Source organism: Protopterus annectens, chromosome 8.part0, assembly GCF_019279795.1.
Source record: "Protopterus annectens isolate FY-2018-M chromosome 8.part0, PAN1.0, whole genome shotgun sequence".
NCBI classification, from domain to species: domain Eukaryota; kingdom Metazoa; phylum Chordata; order Ceratodontiformes; family Protopteridae; genus Protopterus; species Protopterus annectens.
Window position 1 is genome coordinate 1,362,820,252 of NC_056741.1, and position 19,666 is coordinate 1,362,839,917.

The following is a 19,666-nucleotide window of genomic DNA, read 5'->3' on the forward strand; positions in this document are numbered from 1 at the left end:
GGACTCTTGCAGGTGAATAGCACCAAGACAATAAACACAGATGGAATGCCCATCTGTAATGGACATTTTGTAGCCACATTTCGTACACTTTTTAAACCCGGAGGGTTTATGCTCTTTCTGCTCTTTAGACATGGTAATTAACAGCACACTTTCAGCAGACAGCGACAGACACAAGAGGAAGGCAGGAAAAAACCAAACACTAACGGCCAAGGAAACTCTAAATTAAACGTTTCTTTGGAGCAGCAGGGAAACTAACTACCAACAAGAACAAAACCAGCACAGTTTTAAACAACGGAACAACACGGGAGAGGACTAGGTCCTCTAACTTAAACGGGCCTAGCCCGCAAAACAGAGGGATACCACAAAACACACTACTCACAAACGTTCACAATGAAACTTGCCAATAAGAGAAGACTAGCTATTAAAATAGCTTTTACAAGATAACAGACTGCTAAAATACTTAGAAAAGTATTTGAAAGGGTACTTAGCCACAGCCAAGCGAGACCATGTCCTAACTCTACGAGCGGAAAACGAGATCTGGGGCTAGGGCGAGGTGCATCTTGGGATACCGGGTTAGCCCAGCCAATCAGAGACTTCGTGCTAGAGAATAAGTTGGCCGAGTCGGAGCAGATTCTCGGCTCCGAACCCGTGAGTAAAGAATGTAGGTGAGATAGGACCACATAACATCCCACCTTTCTTGCTTCGAGGTTGGTGGAGTTGCTTGAAGACATACCTTCCTTGCTGAAGTGGGGGGGGGGGCTGCCCACAGCCCAGTGTGGACATTACCTTCCTCAGCATAACCAAGCAGGCTTGGGGTGGGAGGGTCAAACCCAAATGTGAACCATCTAATGATGTCTCCTCACAGCTGATCAACACCCCAGTGATAGGAAACAAATGGGCTGACTGGACAGGGGACTGAAAACAGGCAGGCAGCAAAGAAGTCTGGAAAAAAAGGGACAATATTGTTGCTATTAAGCAATCAGGGCAGGTGCAAAGCACTGAATGACAGCAGCAAGATGAACTGCATTACTATTAAGAACAAATATTCTTATGAACAATTTTTCTCATGCAGGTATTAATTTCAGTGGCAGAACATCAGATTCTTCCTGTAACTGTGGTGTACAAGTTCAACCTGTCTTTTGAGGCCAATTTTTTGGCATACGTTTTTCCACTTGTATGACAGTATTTGCAGTAGTTACTAAAGCAGGAGTGTGGTCTTGTAGCTAGAGCAAAAACAGGAACTACTTCCTACTTTCTGAGGTTGCCATCTGTTCCTCTTTTCCCAAGATGGTCCCGATTTAGGCCACTATGCCTTATGAATAGTCAAGTCAGTCCCGTGACCACAGTTCAGTTAGAAGCCTGGGCACTGGAGGAGCTGACAGTGTCTAACCTTTAGTTCAACCACTTGGAGGGACACCTGTGTTAGTTCAAGATGGACCATAATAAGGACCACTCTTGACAAAGCAGCATGAGTGGAAGAAGACATGCACTATAGTGCAAGCATCATGTAGAAATCATAGCCAAGATGGTGAAATTAAGAATATAACAGAAATCCTTGATTCCCTACCATGGATATCACAAGCACTCCAATAGGTTAAATCTTGCCCTCCTTCACAAAATTGGATAGGCCAATGGACTCTTGCGCCTCTAAAGGGAACAAATGGTGGTCAGCAGGGTGGCTTTCTGGAGAGGAAGGAGACTTGATGCCTAGAGCAGGACCAGGGAATGACAAAAAAGCCCCAATATCACAAAGTTATTTATAATTTTCTCTCAAAATTCTGCAGGAAACAATGTGATTAGAACACCTTAACATGACTAAAACCATACATATAGCCATAAGTCTACAGAATGCAGTCAGATTGCGCAATAAACTGCAAACAAGATCTACTCATAGAGTAAGGGGTGGCATGTCCTACGTACAATCTCATGTGTGTTTTAATAAATATCTCGTGTAAGCATTTGAAAATGCTGTGCTTTTCCTTATGTCCAATTGTCAGGACTAACATCTTGATGAAATATGTTATTTAGTTGTGCTTTTCAATTCAGCAGGAAAGCTTATGCTACTTTCCTGAACTAGCATGTACATTCAAACTGTAAATAAACCAACCTACTTACCTAAGGAAGAAAGTAGAATGATTCAGGAGGCTATCCAGTGCAGCTAACCGGTCTGGCCATTTTTTCCTCTCCTCCACCTTAAAAAACAAATTCTTGCAGAGTTTCTTGAGCTCTGACAGCTTTTCCTTCAAATCCTAAAAACAGCAGGATTACAATGGGTAAGAGAAAAATAATAATCAATTCTAGAATCTTGAAATGATTTCTCTTGGAGAAGGCCAAGGCCAGCAGCATAAGAAGCATTTTAAATGCCATTTAACTACGTTTACATCAACATACCTCACATAAAGAGTTGTTTTTTTCTTCTTTGATAAGTTAATAACACATGTAAACCGGTTTCAGTGATGGTGTTTGCATTCAACTGTTTTATAAACAAGGCATGTCTTTTTTACTTTATATCACACAATGGTTATAGTGACAAGTCGCACAACAGGAAATCGGATACAAAATCCATCACCTACCATATGGAAAAGGAAGTTTTACAAGACATTCCAACTTTTTCGGCTCTCAGGTCTACCTGTAAAAGTAGTCGACTCATAAGTTAACAGTAAAAATCTTAAAATGTTTTGGAGTCTACTTGCTGTAGCTAGGAAAATTATAACAAGAAGTGGAAATCAAATGAGACCCCTTTATTTAGAAAATTTTGGGGACTTTCCATCAAATGTAAAAATGAAAAAAGTAGTACTAAAACCATATTCATTTAATAATGCTACAAAAATATGCTGCTTGGATAATTTAAAAGTCTTAATTAAAAAAAAATAATTGGTTGAAAAATAAAGGCCCACTACACTAAACTCTGTTAACCGGAACTCAAAAGCAACCGGGTGCACTCTCAAGCAACCAGGGAAAAAAAAAAAAAAATCAAAGAAATACAGTACAATTTTCATGTGTTGCACCTTCTGTTCTTCCCTCCGCAGAAACACATGTTTTTGGAGTTTTAAAAAGGAAGATAGGAATAAATTCCCTCTCTCCCCAACCAGAGAACAAGTCAAACCAAACAAATAGTATAGGGTACAATAATAGTCAGGCCTATTTTTAACAGCAACTCTTAAGCAAACAGAAACTGCAGCTACCCGGCATCTACCATCCCCATGGGTGCCGGTTAACTGAGAGTTTACTGTAATATGATAATTGTTTGAAGACACGTAAATTGAGTTTTTCCCTGAGTAAATATTGTGTGTGTGTTAAAATCAATAAAGTTTATTCAAAAAAATACTTAACTCTTCTAATAGGATTATATTACTAAAATGCACATTTAAATATACAATTATATATTTGCTCAAATTTGTGCATTCAAACTTATTTTTAAATTATAAACAGCATTTAAATATTCATGCTCAGCTAATAAACACATATCCAACAATAATACTAATGAACCACAATGACTCATTTGTGGAGAATAAAATTCAATTTTCTTGTAAAAGTGTACCACCATAAAACACAACTAGTACCTCAGCCTCCTTTCGTCCTAGGTCAACAAGTCAAGCTAGTAGCACTTGCACATCCTCAAAGCACATTTCTCAAACTCTTTCATTTAAAGTTAGGAACAAAAACAAAATAATCCGAGACAAAAGCCCCAAATGAGAGACACTAAATATTTATAGTATTTACTTACAAAGCTAATGGAACAGATAATTTGTATTTACATGCATTTCAGGTGAAGAAGACTTCAACTGTAATGTTTTGACTTTTGTAGTGACTTTAACCCTATTTTCATCACTGTCACAAAATTATAACTTTTATGAGGGACCAAAAAAAATTTAGATGAAAATTCTGGGACACGTTTCAGGTTTGTGGCTTAGAACAAACAACAGCTATGAAAGTGGAAAGCACAGCAGAAGCAGGGATTGATATGTAACACTGCATAACATATAATTTCTAGAAAAAGTAGTAGTGGCTTATAAATGGACAAATACATACATGCATATATGCACACACATTTCTGGATTCAAACAGAATTGGGTTCTTGTCTACATTAATAAACATAACTAGTTACTTTACTGTTAATACCCACTTGGAAAATGTTCATATTTCAAACTGAAAATTCAGGCCTACCTTTTTACCTGAAATAAGAGTCTATTAGCAGATAGTTGCTTGTGTTGAACCAGATAAACAACAAAATACCTTTGTTAAACTGTTTAGCAATTGGACTAACACCTAACTTTTAAGTCATAGCCTTTTAGTACTCAGTGATAATAGCTGTTGCAAGTGCAAATAAGAACATAAACCAACTATTAAAGCAGCTGTTTCTAGACCTATTAATATATAATGATAATGATGTCTAGATCTATTAATATAACTGACTGAGGCACGACCTGTGTATCTGCAAAATGAGCAACTTAAATTTTTCCCATCAACAACAGAGTTGGTTTACCAGTGACTAACTGTTCAAACTGCTTACTGCCAAATGAACTAGTCAATTTCTAAAGCTGAAATCTCTGGCAGATTTTTTTAGATGCCTATTACCATACTGGCTCTCAGTAAAGTATACCAACTTTTTTAAATGTGTGTGCTTTCCATTTGAAATAAAGGAAGCATAGCTGGTGACGAAAAGTTGTCTCGTTATAGCCCATGAGGACAGTAAGGCCACAGAATTTCTTACTAAGTTTCTGCCCTCAGATCTAACTGCTACCTTCTGGCATGTTTGTTATATAACAAGACCAAACTGTAGCCTCTGCTTACCAGTCTAATAGTGATAATTTGTTACAAACTTCTCAAATAGTCTTTAGGCTCTTAAAATGTTTACATATGGAGGTTTTAATATACATACCATTCACAGTACATGTTACCAAGTGTAGCAGGATTGTGTAGCATTTACTTTTTATTTTATCACGCTCCATGTAAAATCTAATATAGCAATAACCCACGCCTGGGTGTGGGTAATGCTAAATTTACCCACGGTTGGCGTGGTTTCGCCCTCGGGACCAAACAAAGCCAACCGTGGGTACATTTAGCATTACCCACACCCAGAAGTGGGTTATTGCTATTATACCATGACATTATTTAAGAAAAGAAACTATTACTTTTCTTAAATAATGGCATAGTATAATGCCTGTTTGCTGCCCTTCCGCAGATGTCTGGCATCTGCGGTAGTTCTGATGTACTGCTACCGCGCAGTACATCAGAGCTGTGGGCAAAGCAACGGAAAGCAAGATCTCCGTTGCTTTTTTTTAGTGTTTTGCTATGTTAAATGAGTTTAACATAGCGAGACAGTTTTAAAATAAGCAACGGAGATATACATATACATATATATATACATATACATATATATATATATATATATATATATATATATATACACACATATATATATATACATATATATATATATATATATATATATATATATATATATATATACATACATATATGGGTCTAGGACATTTCATTGAATGCACATTTCACTGAAACTCAAACGACTGAACACAAATCACTGAAAGCACAATTCACTGAAGCACATTTCACTGAAAGTTATATATGGCCTTTTTCCCCGCTGTAGTGCGACCCTGGAGTTAGCATATATAGTAGGGGGGCACCGCCCCCCACATATTTTAAGTATATACTATGTTCGGAAAAGAGTAATATATTGGAATTGCAAGTATCCATGTATATAGTTCAAAATATTTAAAATATGTGGGGGGCTATGCCCCCCACATCCGCCTCCCACACACCCCCTTTACTATATATACTAACTCCAGGGTTGCACTACAGTGGGGAAAAGGCTACATATAACTTTCAGTGAAATGTGTTTCAGTGAATTGAGCTTTCAGTGAAAAGTGCACACTAATTTGACTTTCAGTGACATGTCCTAGACTCATCTATATGTGTGTATGTGTGTGTGTGTATATATATATATATATATATATATATATATATATATATATATATATATATATACACACATAGATACACACACACACACACATATATATATATATATATGCGCGTGCACACATACACACACACACACATATATATATATATATATATATATGCGCACACACATACATGTATGCATATGTGTGTGTGTGTATACATACACACACACACACACACACACATATATATATATATATATATATATACACACACACACACACACACACACACAAATTTATATAAAGAGCAGGGCGTCTGCTCCTTTTGAGGAACCGGGCCCATATAATAGTATTACCACAGGAAGGGATCTGATAAACTACAGGCTTACTTTAACTTGGGTGTGAACATCTCATCTGAAATGTTAGCAACAAGACTAGATAAAGTGCGTCCAAAGATCAGAGAACTCAATCATTGTGCGACTTTGTGAGGAGCCACCAGATGACAAGGCAATGGGTGGGCATTGTCCAACTTCATGACGTGCTAAAGAAGTGAAGCTAACAGGGGACAGAGCAGAGATTTTTTTTTTTATTAAAAACAAAACAAAAAAAAAAAACAACCTCCAATTCAGTAAGCTGAGGCACTTTTAGACGGTATTAAAAAGGGGCAATGGCAGAGACTCTGAGCAAAGAGTCACCAGATGCACCTTTACCAGCTTAACAATATGTAAGGGAAGCAGGCATGTGTGCCCACTATCCTCTGGGCTGCTCATTATTGTTATAGAACAGTTAGAAAAAGTAGATTAGGAGAAAGTCAAAGGAGAAGAGTATGAATGGAAAGGATAATGTTTGGTTTAAAGGCACACAATAAACAACTCCCCCTGCTATCACTAGGGAACATGTCCTTAATGCTCTCTCAAAGGCCAAGAACACTGCATCAATGGGCCCAAACAATATTCCAGGATGCCTTCTAAATAGTGTAAAACATGATCTAGCAAACCCTCTGGAATTACTATTTAACTGCAGCCTCCAAACAGGCTTCATGCCTCATGAATGGACAGCAGCAACAGTGCTCCATCTGCACAAAGTTGGGCCATCTACAGACCTTGGAAACTACAGACTCATAAGTCTCACTAGTCTTATATGCAACGCCATGATGGAAACAATCATCTCAAATGATCAGTAATGATATAGTAAACCTCCAGACACTGGACCCAACCCGGTTTGGTTTCATCAAGGGCATGTCATGCCTACTCAACCTAGTGGACTTCTTTGAGAAAGTCACTAAAGCAATAGATGAGGGCAAAATGATTCACACTGCATACCTTGACCTGGCCAAGGGATTTGACACAATATCCCACTCAGGCATTGTTGACAAACTCGAGCACTGATAAACTTAAGAGTTAGGCACAAACCCATATGTCACTCAGTGGATAGCCAACTGGCTCACAGACAGGACCAAGGAAGTTAGAATTGTGAAGTCCACCTCTACAAAGAGGCCAGTCACAAGTGGAGTCCCTCAGGGATCAGTCCTTGGCCTGCTCCATTTTGACATCTACTTCTCTGAAGTCAAGGTAAATGCTCAATGGTCTCTGGTTGACTACATTTGCAAATGATAGCAAATTAGGAGCGGTCACAGAATCCCACACTGACACAAATGTTATCCAGGAAAGGCTGCAAAGACAAAAAAACTGGTGTCAGAGCCATGGATTAACACTAAATGCCAAGAAATGAATCTCGTCCTTTCAGAAGTCATCCACCCCTGGTAACTATCCTATTGACAACACAACCCTTAGAGTTGATCCAGTAGTCAGGGACGTAGGGACACACAGACAGTAATTTAGCCTTTGACCATCATGTGTCTACAGTAGTGAGGAAATCTTTCTAAGCTGCGCAACTTATAAACAAAGGTATGGCATCTAGGTCCAAGGAAGTCACTGTTCACTGTATTCGGCATTTATCAGAACTCATTGGAGAACCATGCCCCCCCTTTGGTATGTACCTAACCAGGCATATCCAACAACTGGCATATCCACAGAGGTTCCTCACTAAAACAATACAAGGCATAAGTAAAATGTCCTACGCAGACCACCTCAAGGCCCTATCCCTGTGTTCTGACTCTTACAGGCTGTTGAACAGAGATCTATGCCTGGCCTACAGGGCATTGTCAGACCCCAATATGATGGACCTCCTGCATATCCACAAAACAAACTGCACCAAAATTACCCATTCAAAAGACTTAAACCTTGCTTGTGATATAAATAGGACCTGCTGGAGAGACAGGCATGTATCCTAGAGACCACCCTGTCTCTGGAACAGTGTGAAGCAGAGTTCCTCCCTAATTCAATTCAAGAGCAACTTGTATAATTGGATGGGAACAAGAAATTCATCCCTGGCTTGATATCTGCGTCTCTAATGGACACAGGCAACCTGTAAATGGTTCATCTTCCAGGCCCTTGCTTGTAAGGATTCAGTCTCCCAGACCCTGCTTACACTTATCAAGGGTGCCAGAAATGGTCAGAGCTTTGGGATGCATGGCTAGTCTTAAAAAGGCCCTTTTGTCGTTAGCCTAGTAAACACCTATTAACCTATGAACAAAACCCTAGACCACATCTTGAAGATCTTTGTAAGTGTTAACATAGGGATCTGCATATAACCAGAAACAGTTTTAGGTAGATTATGCTATCACAGGAGATGGGAGCTGTAGGTAGTTATTTAGAAACAGGTCTAACCCTCAAATCTTAAGTTTAGAGATATGAGGTAAACTACAAGATATATATCCTGCACGGCTGGTGTGATATGGCTAGTTCCAACAGTGCTGCTAGTCAATAATCCTGCAGCATACAAGCCAGGTCATTATCCATTAACCTAAGGTAAATAATGCTGCAGAGGATCAACTGAGATGTTGCTATGGCATCTACTACCAGCATCAACTCCAATAATGGTATTAAGTGCTTGATTCAGGATATATTTCTAAGACGGAAATAAGATGCCCAAATGATGGCCAAAACCTGGGCCCTGAGTATCAATATGTCATCAAATACTACACCCAGGGCAGGAATACAAGATACCACTCCAACTAGTTTCCCCATAAATGATCAAGGGGAAAGCAGAGGAAGCTGTGATGCAAGCAGATATCAGTACAGTCTCAGTTTCTGTTGGGGTGAGCTTGAGTTGATTCTGTATCAAACAGTGTAGACTATCACCCACATAGTCCTTGACAGTAGTAAAATCAAACAAATACTTCAAAAAAGAAGACCTAAGGCATAACACAGCCAGTAAATTCCTCTCCACATAATGGTCTCTTTCAGAGGAAGCATGCACATCATGAACAATGATAGGAGCAAAAATGGAACCTTGAGACATTCCACATTATAGGGGAAGGAGGCAAAAAAAAATAACTCCAGGCATCACCCTCAATCAAAAATCCCAGGTCCATGGTGTCAAACACTGCCAGGAGAGACAGCTTGATTGACAAGAAATATAACATTTAATCTCATACCATCAGCCAATCACTAACCACTAGAATGAGGGTCATCTCATTCCTGCACCAAGGACTAAACTAGGCTGACATGGGTTTAAGACACCTTTTCTAATGAAAATGATACTGTTTTGTGATCAACCCTCTAACTGTGGGCAGAAAAGAAACATTCAGTTGTGAGCAGCAGTCGAACTTTGGAAGGGAGTGGCTCCCCATATATCCCTGCTACTTATATACATTAACTCCAAGACTGCTACATCTTGGGGAAAGCAGAATGCCCAGGGATATTTCAACTGGAAATGTTAAGATTGCTACTAAGCAGAGGCTCATGGCTCAGTGAGACTACTCTAACAAAGTATTACAAATAAAAACAGTGGCTGGAAGAATATGCAGTATGCTCTGGAATATAATTATAAATGAGGCCAAAGCATTAATAATTTTTGAAATAATCCAAGGATGGCAACTTTAGTAAAAAAAAAACACTCACAAACTTGATGCTAATGACATGTCTGTGGGGATGACTGCTTACCTTAGTGCTGGCTGCATATCCATCTTCATCATACCAGTCAGAAACTTGGCCAAGTTTTTCAGAAATCTCTTCTCGTTCCTGCTCTGTGGAAACTAGCTGGTATTCTTCTTGATAAAGTTTATCCTATGGTACAGTAGCAATATGAAGAAATATCATATAAGAAACATTACTCTTCGATATTCACAATTCCCTTTAGCATCCACAACCAGGGAGTCAAAATAATGCTTATTTTAAGTAAAAATCCTCAAAGGTTTGCTACCATCCTTAAAAAAGGAAGAAACTAAACCATTTAGAAAAATGAAAACTTACCGAATGAGCAGTTTAAAAGCTACTTCACTCTATGTATATACAGCACAAAATGCATGCTCAACATTGAAGTACTAAGACAATGCTAAGGAAGCATTCATGCAGTTTTGCTTAAATATGAATGACATCATCATAAAGCTATACATGTAATATAAATGATTTCCCATATGTATATATGCATGCATAACTCAAGTTGTTAAAATGGAAGAATGTGAGTCTAGATGGCAAACTAGTAAGCCACACTATGACCAGTTTCCCATACCCCATTCCCCAGTAGTTTCAATAGGCAGTCCGAGTATGCCCTACAGCTATACACTTAAAATGACTAATGAAATATGGAGCTTCACTCAAGGATGAATAGTGTCAGTACACTGGCAAACAACAAAGCCCAGCTGCCAAGTTTATTCTAATGTTTCTATTTGGTATCCTCTTGATCCCTCAAAGGATGTCTTGAAAATAAGCCACACTTGCTAGGATTTCACAAGGTATAGACTTGTCTGAATGTGAATTAGCTTCACCTTTATTCAGTGATGCTCAGTGTTATCTATATAAAAAACAGCAACAACTGCAGTCGTGTACGTAAATTTACTAAAAAGTACAGTTGTGTACACTTACCATAAATGTAGATGTTCGAGTGTATTCACTGTTGCAGTCATTACATTTGGGTAATCTGCTGGCAGGTTGCCCTCAGTCGGCCTGATTAACAAAGTCTTGGGTCCTGGGTCCCTTCTTCCATGACCTCAGGTCGTCAGGGGTATAAAAGATGCAGCCGATGCCATTACATCAGTTTTTCTTGCCCCAGATGTCAGGTGCCCCCGTAATGGGGAGCAAATAAACATAAAAACAAAAAGGTATACCTCCAACAAAAAGCAAACACACCAAAAAGGCTTTTAAGCATAGTAAAAAGAAGGTAGAGGTATAGCCAGAAAAAAGTTAGGGGGCTGGAGGGAGGGTAACCAGGACTGCAAAGTGAATACACTCGGACATCTACATTTATGGTAAGTGTACACAACTGTACTATGTTCTTCGTGTTTCAGTGTTGCAGTCATTACATTTGGGTAGATTCCCAAAGCTATGGTTGGGAGGAGGAGTTTATACAGCATTAGGGCCAGCTATAAGGCCCTGCAAGACAGCAGTGGCAAAGCCAGCTCTGGATTTAGAGAAAATTGGTAAATGATCATGTTTGGTGAAAGTATGTACAGAGCTCCAGGTAGCTGCTTCTAGGATGTCACTGGTAGGAACACCTCTGAGAAAGGCTGCAGAAGTAGATGCAGCCCTGGTGGAGTGAGATCTGATACCCTGGGGATTGGTTTTCCATGGTGCTTATAGCAGAAATGAATGCAATGGCTTATCCATTTAGAAATGGTTTGTTTTGAAATAGCCTTCTCCTTTGCCCCTGCAGCAAATGCTACCAGCAGTTCAGATTTTCTTCGAGGTTTAGTCCTGTCCAAGTAGAATCTAAGTTGTCTGTGCACATCCAAGGAATGCAGAATCCGTTCCCCTTTGTTCTGTGGATTGGGAAAGAAGGTTGGCAAATGAATGGAGTGATTAAGAGCCACACTGGAAACCACCTTGGGCATGAAGGATGGATTGGTCCTGAGAGATGCCCTGTCCGCATGAAGGCTCCACTGCCATAAGGGCCTGTAATTCAGATATCCTTCTAGCTGAGGTGATTGCTAAAAGGAAGGCTGTTTTCCAAAAAAGAAATTTTAAGTCTGCAGTAGCAGCTGGCTCGAAAGGAGGCAGAGTGAGTTTCTCCAAAACAAAGTTAAGGTCCCAGCCAGGGGTTGGAGCTCTCCTGAGTGGTCTAAATTTTTTTAGACTGAGATGCTGCTAGAGCAGAAGATGAGAGAAGAGAGGAGGGTCTGTGTTATGTTGTTGTTGTCTTTCGGCTTTTCCTGGTAAGGGGTCACCACAGCGGAACTCCGGTCCGCTAATGATTGGCAGTAGATTTTTACGAAACGCCGAGGTGCCAGCTCGACGCTCAACCTTCAACTAAGGCACGCCCATTTACGCACGCATGTCTTTCGAACGCTACCCAACCGCAGAGAGGGCATGCAGACTCCAAACAGAAGGCACTCCCAAGACCAGCCGAGGATCGAACGGGAGAACCTCTTGCTGTGAGGTAACAATGCTACCACCGTACCACCGTGGCATAATGAGCTGAAATAGCCGAGGCGTGGATTTTAATGGAGGAAAAAGACAAGCCCTTGTGAAGCATCTCAGTTAAGTATTGCAAAATCTGAGGTATATTGGGCGCTGCTGTGCTCATCCCTAGAGATTGGTTCCAGGCACAGAATCTTTTCCATTTGTCAGCATAAGATTTTCTAGTACTAGGTCTCCTTGCCTCCAAGATAACATCCATCACAGGTTTGCTGAGGGATGATAACGGTGAATTTAAGTGATTAACCAGGCTGCAAGGTTCAATGTTGGAAGCTGAGGGTGCAGAATTTGGTTCTCCTGTTGAGACAGCAGGGAAGGGGTCTGAGGCAGGTGCCATGGGGATAACTGCAACACACTGCACAGGAGGGGGTACCAGTGTTGGCGCGGCCAGTCTGGAGCAATCAAGATCATCCTTGGTTTGTCCTGTTTGACTTTTAGTAGAACTTTGGAGAGCAGAGCCAGTGGGGGGAAGGTGTAGACTGATAGGTTTTTCCAGCTGAATGACAAGGCATCCACTTTCCAGGCTTGTTTGTGGGGAGTCCTTCTGCAAAACTTGTCCAACTGGTAGTTCTGGGGGGAGGCAAATAGATCTGTGTCTGGGCTCCCCCATTCGCTCGTCAACATGTTGAAAATCCTTGGTTCCAGTTTCCACTCGTGTGGGTCCATGAGGTTTCTGCTTAGTCCGTCTGCCAGTATATTCAATTTTCCAGGCAGGAATTGAGTTTGTAGTTGCACTTGGTAGCTCAAGGCTGTGTTCCACAAGGCCATGGCTAGTCTGCAGGGGGGGTAGGAAATTGTACCCCCCCTGCTTGTTTATGTACCACATAACCATGGTGTTGTCCATCTTTACCATTAGTTGCCCTGGAAGAATGTAGTCCTTGAAGGCTGTCAGAACATTCTGTACAGCTAACGTTTCTTTTTGATTGATATGTAGGCGCATTTGATTTGGGTTCCATTTGCACTGAATGCACTTCCCTGCTAAGTGAGCCCCCCATGCATAGTCTGATGCATCTGTAGTTGGGGTTTGGGCGGCAGGGGTACTGTGAATGGTAGTCCCTTGTTTTGGTGGCAGGCTTCTGCCCACCATAGGAATTCCAGGCGTGGAATCGCTGTTTCCAGGCTGTGATAATGTTGACTCCATAGACTTTTTAGATACCACTGTAGTTTCCTCATATGCAGTCTTGCATATGGAATTAGAAGAATGCAGGAGGCCATGAACCCCAAGGCTTGCAGTATTTGTCTTGCAGATAGCAGGGTTTTTGTGGCCACTTGTATGAAGTAAGTTACCACATGAATTTGCTTTTCTGGCGTGAGAAAAGCCATCTGGGCAGTTGTATTCAAGCTTGCACCCAGGAATGTTATTTGTTGACAGGGTACCAGTTGTGATTTCTTTTCGTTTCTGGTGTACCCCAGACAAGTTAGATTCCTTTTTACAAATGCCAGATGATTTAAAAGTATGCCCTGGTTTTCTGCCTGAATTAGACAATCGTCCAGGTATGGATATATTTGAATATTTATTTGCTTGCAAAATGCAATAACTGGAACCAGGCACTTTGTGAATACCCTGGGCGCAGTAGACAAGCCAAAGGGCAGTGCAGAGAATTGATAATACGAGTAGCCTGCTCTGAAGCATAGGTATCTTCTGCAAGATTCCCTGATTGGGATGTGCAGGTATGCTTCTTTTAAATCTAGAGTTGCCAACCAGGCGTCTTTGCCTAGGATAATATTGGTGAATAGTCAGCATCTTGAATTTTGGAATCTCCAGAAAGGTGTTTAGAGTAGACAGGTCCAGGATTGGACGCTATGATTTGTCTTTTCTGGGTACCAGAAAAAGCCTGGAGTAGAAACCTTGTCCCTTTTCCTCTTCTGGTACCAGTTGAATAGCCCCCATGCTTAAGAGGGAAAGTACTTGTTTTTGAGCCTCTGCCCACTGATTTGGGGGCAGGTCTGACCACCTATTTGTTGTTGGCAACGTGTGGAAATGAAATCTGTATCCCTGGGACACTATATTTAAAACCCATTTGTCCTGGGTTATGAGTTCCCAGTTCTCTGCATGAAGAGCAATCTTTCCCCCCAAAGGGGCGGTCAAAAGATAAGTGTTTGGGAATTTTTAAAGGAAGTCACCAAGACTGTTTACCATAGGGGGATGTCTTGTTATTTCCAGATTTGGAAGTGGAGGCCCCCCCACTGCTTAGTTCTGAGAGCACCCTGGGACTGAAACCTGGGGTTTTTGCTGTCTGGGTTTGGCTTGAGAGGACCTGGAAGGGACTGGAAAGGACCAATTCTTAGTAGGCCAGTGCCTACTGAATCTTGGAGGTTGCACTTGTAAAAAATCTTTAACAGTTTGCATAGATTTAGCTTTATCTTCCATCTTTTTAAAAACTTCTTCAGCCTTGTTGCCAAACAGGCGGTCCTGATTTAAGGGAGCATCCAACAATGTAGCTTTAACATGATCAGGCAAAGATTGCTCCTTAAGCCAAGCATGCCTTCTAAGCACAGACCCAGTAACAGCAGCCCTGCAAGAGGCCTCTAAAGAATCAAAACCACATTGCAATGTATGTTTTCCAACTTGTTCAGCAGAATGCATTAAATCATGTAAATCTTTATTTTCCACACAGTCAGGAATCATCATTTTCTGTTTAAGTAGACCAATAATATGCTGTTGATATTTTAACATAAGAAATTGGCAGTTTAAAGCTCTGAATGCCAAGGTTGCAGAAGTATAAACCTTTTTACCCCATCTATCCAGTGCCCTGGAGTCTCTATCAGAAGGGGTAGGATTTTTTGCAGTAGAAGCCTTAATGCCCTTGGGCCCCTGATAAGTAGTCTCGGGATCAGCAACAGGATTTTTTAAAAGAAACTTGTGGGACTCAGGAACCCTGTAGTATCTGTCAGGTTTACTAGGAGCCGGAGGCAGGGAATCAGGAGCCAAACTGGATTCCGAGAACACATCATCAACAATGTCTAGTACAGGAGGTATAGCCAAAGGCCTATGATGAGGTAAAAGAAGGAAACCCCTAAGCCTCTTTTTTGAATCAAAAACTTCCTGGCTTTCCAGGCTTGTCAGGGCCTAGGCAAGGAATGCAGTACGAATGAAAATCTTTATGAGGTATTTGCTTTCCACAAGTAATGCTATTGTTAAGTTTTACTGACATCGGTAAGGAGCAAGAAAAAGTTTCCCCAACAGGGTATTTAGCTTTAAGTTGAAGACTTCGGTTCTGAAACTCGAAAACGAAAATTTCAGGAGTCGGCCGACCGGCACTTGCGAACTGCTTCTGCTTCAGGCACCGCACGGCAAGAAAGACTCATGTAATGGTGTCGGCTTCATGTTTTTTACCCCTGGCAACCTGCCGTCATGGAAGAAGGGACAGCAACCGATGCAGGACCCAAGACTTTGTTAATCAGGCCGACTGAGGGCAACCTGCCAGCAGATTACCCAAATGTAATGACTGCAACAGTGAAACTCGAAGAACATCGGTAGATGCCTGAATGATCACAGCTGCAGTAGAGTTAGCTCTATGGGTTACATCTAACATGGAATACAACAGCTGACCATTTTCCAAAACTGTTAATCAGCACAAGATGAGCTAAATTGTGGTTTAGCTGCCAAGCCTTCTGGAGCTTTCATGCCAACTGAAATATAAAAAACCCCCTGAACATATTCACACTAAGAATGTAAAAATGTAGAACCTCAGCCTGGCCAGAAGGGGGGGGGGGGGGGGTAGAAGGAAAAAGGGAGCGGTCACTGCAGCAGTGATTTACTATTATGGTAAGTTTACTTACACAACTATACTATGTCCATTATCATCATCATCATGATTACTGTTGCAGATGCATTGGGTATATGGGCAGATTACCAGAACATAGATTGCACGAGTGTCTAGGAACTCCACGGAAATGGTCCTAGCAAAGCCTGACTTAGAAGTGGAGATGGAATCTAGTTTACAATGCTTTGCAAAAGTATGCACAGAGGACCAAATACTGCTGCTAGAGAACGTCTTGAATCAAACCCTTTCCAAAAGCCACAGATGAAGCACAGGTTCTGGAAGAATGAGCCTTGACCCTGTCTGGAATTCTGTTTTATGGTGGGTGTAACAAAAGGTAACAGCACGAGACAACCACTTGGAAATAGTGTGCTTTGACATGGGTAGCCCTATTCTCTTACCTTCACAAGAAATTAAATGATCAGATTTTCTAAAAGACTTTGTTCTGTCAAGACAGTACCAGAGTTGTCTGTGGACATCCAAATTAAGGAGTATTCTCTCAACCCCATGTTTAGGTTCTGGAAGGAAGACAGTGATGGATGGCTTGGCACAAAATAAACGTGGATATTGCTTTAGGCATAAATGAGGGATTAGTTCTCAAAGAAATTTGATATTTGTGGAAAATGAGACAAGACTGACCCACCATTAGAGATTGCAACTCAAGATACTCTTTGTGCAGAGGTCAATAGAATCAGTAACACTATTTGCCATATTAAAAATCTGGTGTCAGTCTGATGAGCTTGTTCAGATGGAGCAAGAGTAAGTTTTTCAAACACAAAATTAAGATCCCAAAGAGCAGCCACCTGTTTTCTAGAAGGCTTGGTATGCAGCACCTCTTTCAAAAACATTTTCACATGAGACAGCACTGAAGAGGGCGATCCATGGGCAGATATGCTGAAATTGCAGACAAATGAACTCTGATGGAGGAGTAAGGCAGATCTCAGGATAACTCTCACAAATAATGTAGAGCCAGAGAAACACTACCCCCTCTTAAAGGGTACTGGCTCTTGTCTTGCACCAACTAGAAAATATTTTCCATTTACTAATGCAGTATTTCCTAATAGCAGACTTTCTTGCTTTACTTTAATATCAGCTGCATGTCTTCAGAAAATATGTGCCTAAATGGTATTAACATCCTAACATTCAGACAGTTGCAGTTGCGTGGGTCAGGATGCAAACACCCCTGTCCTGTATGAGTAAGTCCAATTTGTGAGGAAGCTTCTGGTAATTGCCCAAGACCAGTTTCAAAAGTGGGGGGAGCCACTGTTGCCTGGGCCAAAAGGAGTTAGCGGAATGATCTTTGAAGAGTCCCTCTGCATCTTCAGAAAGACGCAGGATATTGGTGGAAAAGAATACAGAACATTCCTGCACAAGGAAAAGAAAATACAACTGCCTTCCGGAACATCTTGCATGTGTTCTTGGAACAGAATTTTGCCAACTGATTTTTGTGAGTGGAAGCAAACAGATCTATTCAAGGTGTTCCCTGAAGCTGGATCAATCCCTAGAAGGCCCCCAATTCAATTTTCATTTATACAGATCTCTCCTCATCCTGCCCAGCTTTTCTGCCACATAGTTTTGCTCTGACAGTATGTACGAAGCCTGTAAAGCGAGATTAGGGTGAAAAACTATATCTCAAGCTGCACAGGTTTGTTTCTGCACAGAAGGTTAAGATCTGGTTTTCTCTCAGTTTATGTAATGCATCACATCCCTGTGGTGTTGTCTATCAACATTTGCAATGGACCTGCGGACCACAGATAATTTAAAGAGTTAACACCATTTATAAGTGTCAGCATCTCTTATGCTTGTGCTTTATAGTCTGTCTTTTTTGTTCCAAAGATCATGTACTTTTAGTTTTATCCCATAGACAATGCTCCCCCGCAAAGTCTGCTGTGTCGGATACAGACTGCACTGGAGCTGGAAGGGGAAATGGTAGACCTGGATTCTGATAAAACCGGTATTTCAGTTAAAGAATCCCCCTTTTCACATAACCCAAAAACTGGAATCCAGATTGTTAGTGGACACTGATGTTGGACCATATGGGTTTTAGGTACCACTGAATTTTTTTCTCTTGTGAAGTCTTTCAAGAGGAATCTTGAGAATTATAGACACCAGGAGACCCAGAATCCAGAGTATTTCCAAGGCTGAGATAGAAGTTTGAGTGGAAAAACTCCAGAATAGATGTAGATACAGATGTACTTTTTCCTTTGGTAGAAACTCTCCTTGAAATGATGCATCTTTGAGACACTTCAGGAAAACAATCCTGTTAGAAGTTAAGCAAGACTTTTGGATGTTCTTCTGGAATTCCAATCAGTGTAGGCGATCTCTCACTCAACTGACAGATTTTTAACACTTTGTAAAAGACTCAAAGACAAGTCATCTAAATAAGGAAAACGTGAACAACTTGTGGTCTCTACCATCACTGGATCTAGACACTTTGTAAAATCCCCATGAAGCTGTGGAAAGTCCAAAGGGTAATGCAGAGAACTGATAGCAGTTCCAGACACAGAAAACCTTAAGAAATGTCTGAAATCTGGATTCAGAGGTTTATGACAACAAGCATCTTAAAATAAGGACCCCAGAAAACTCAAAAGGGTAATAAGAGGTAAGAAGTTGTGACGGGCTAACATTTTTAACTTAGGGAATATCAGAAACCAGTTTAGAAAAGAAATGTTCAGAACTGTGCTCCATGAATCTTCTTTCTTTTGGCAGCAGAAACATTCCTGAATAAACCCCTTTTCCTAGGGGAGGAGGAAAAGGGTGGTATCACTCTCGGTTAAAATGTGCTGAATGATGGGAGGGAAAAGAAGAGAGTGGAATTGCATAAAGGGAGACAGTCCCCACTTTCCACTGTCATTTGCAACCTTGAGGGACTACTTTTGAGAACTCATCTGTCTGAAACTGTTGAGAGAGAATGGAAGTTCAGATTTCCTGAAAGGCTTAAAGGTTAGCCAAGGTGGGGGGACTTGCAGTTAGTTATTTATACTTGGATTTTCCTTTGTTCTGGGGGGGGGGGGGGTTCCTCTATTTTTGGAACCTCCCTGCCATTGCTTTTTAAATGTTTGCTTACCTGCAGTTTGCTGTGATTGTACACTTTGCTTTTTGAACAAAGTTGTAGAGGTAGCATTAAACTTCCTGATAAATTTAAAGGAAAGCTGAAATCTGAGAAATTCCTCAAACCTGTTTACCTTTCTTATCACACTTTTTCAGGTCCTCTGTGGCAGACAGTCCAAAAACTGTCTACTGGAAATTTTTTTATTTCAGCTTTAACCTCTACAGGAAGATTCTGAGTATGTTACCAAGCAAACCTAACAATTCCAGTAGCATCAGCAGAATCATAAGCCACTTGAGACACAAAAACAATCAGATAAACAAAGATGCTTTTCCTTAGAAGAGGAAACAGATGCCATAATACTCCCAATGTTCTCAAAGGAGGTAAGATTGAACTTTAACGTATGATCTCAACAGCTGAGAATTCTAAAAATGTGTTGCATGAGAA

At 40.8% G+C, this 19,666-nt stretch overlaps 1 protein-coding gene across 1 annotated transcript in view; it reads right to left on the bottom strand.

The window, feature by feature from the left end:
- Positions 1–19,666, bottom strand: part of HYOU1 (hypoxia up-regulated 1) — a 1,290,196-nt gene that overhangs the window by 151,393 nt on the left and 1,119,137 nt on the right. The window contains exons 19-20 of the mRNA XM_044079444.1: positions 9,938–10,060; positions 2,116–2,249 (exon numbers count right to left, since the gene is read on the bottom strand). Coding sequence (XP_043935379.1) covers positions 2,116–2,249; positions 9,938–10,060 — 257 coding nt within the window. The remainder of the gene's footprint in view (positions 1–2,115; positions 2,250–9,937; positions 10,061–19,666) is intronic.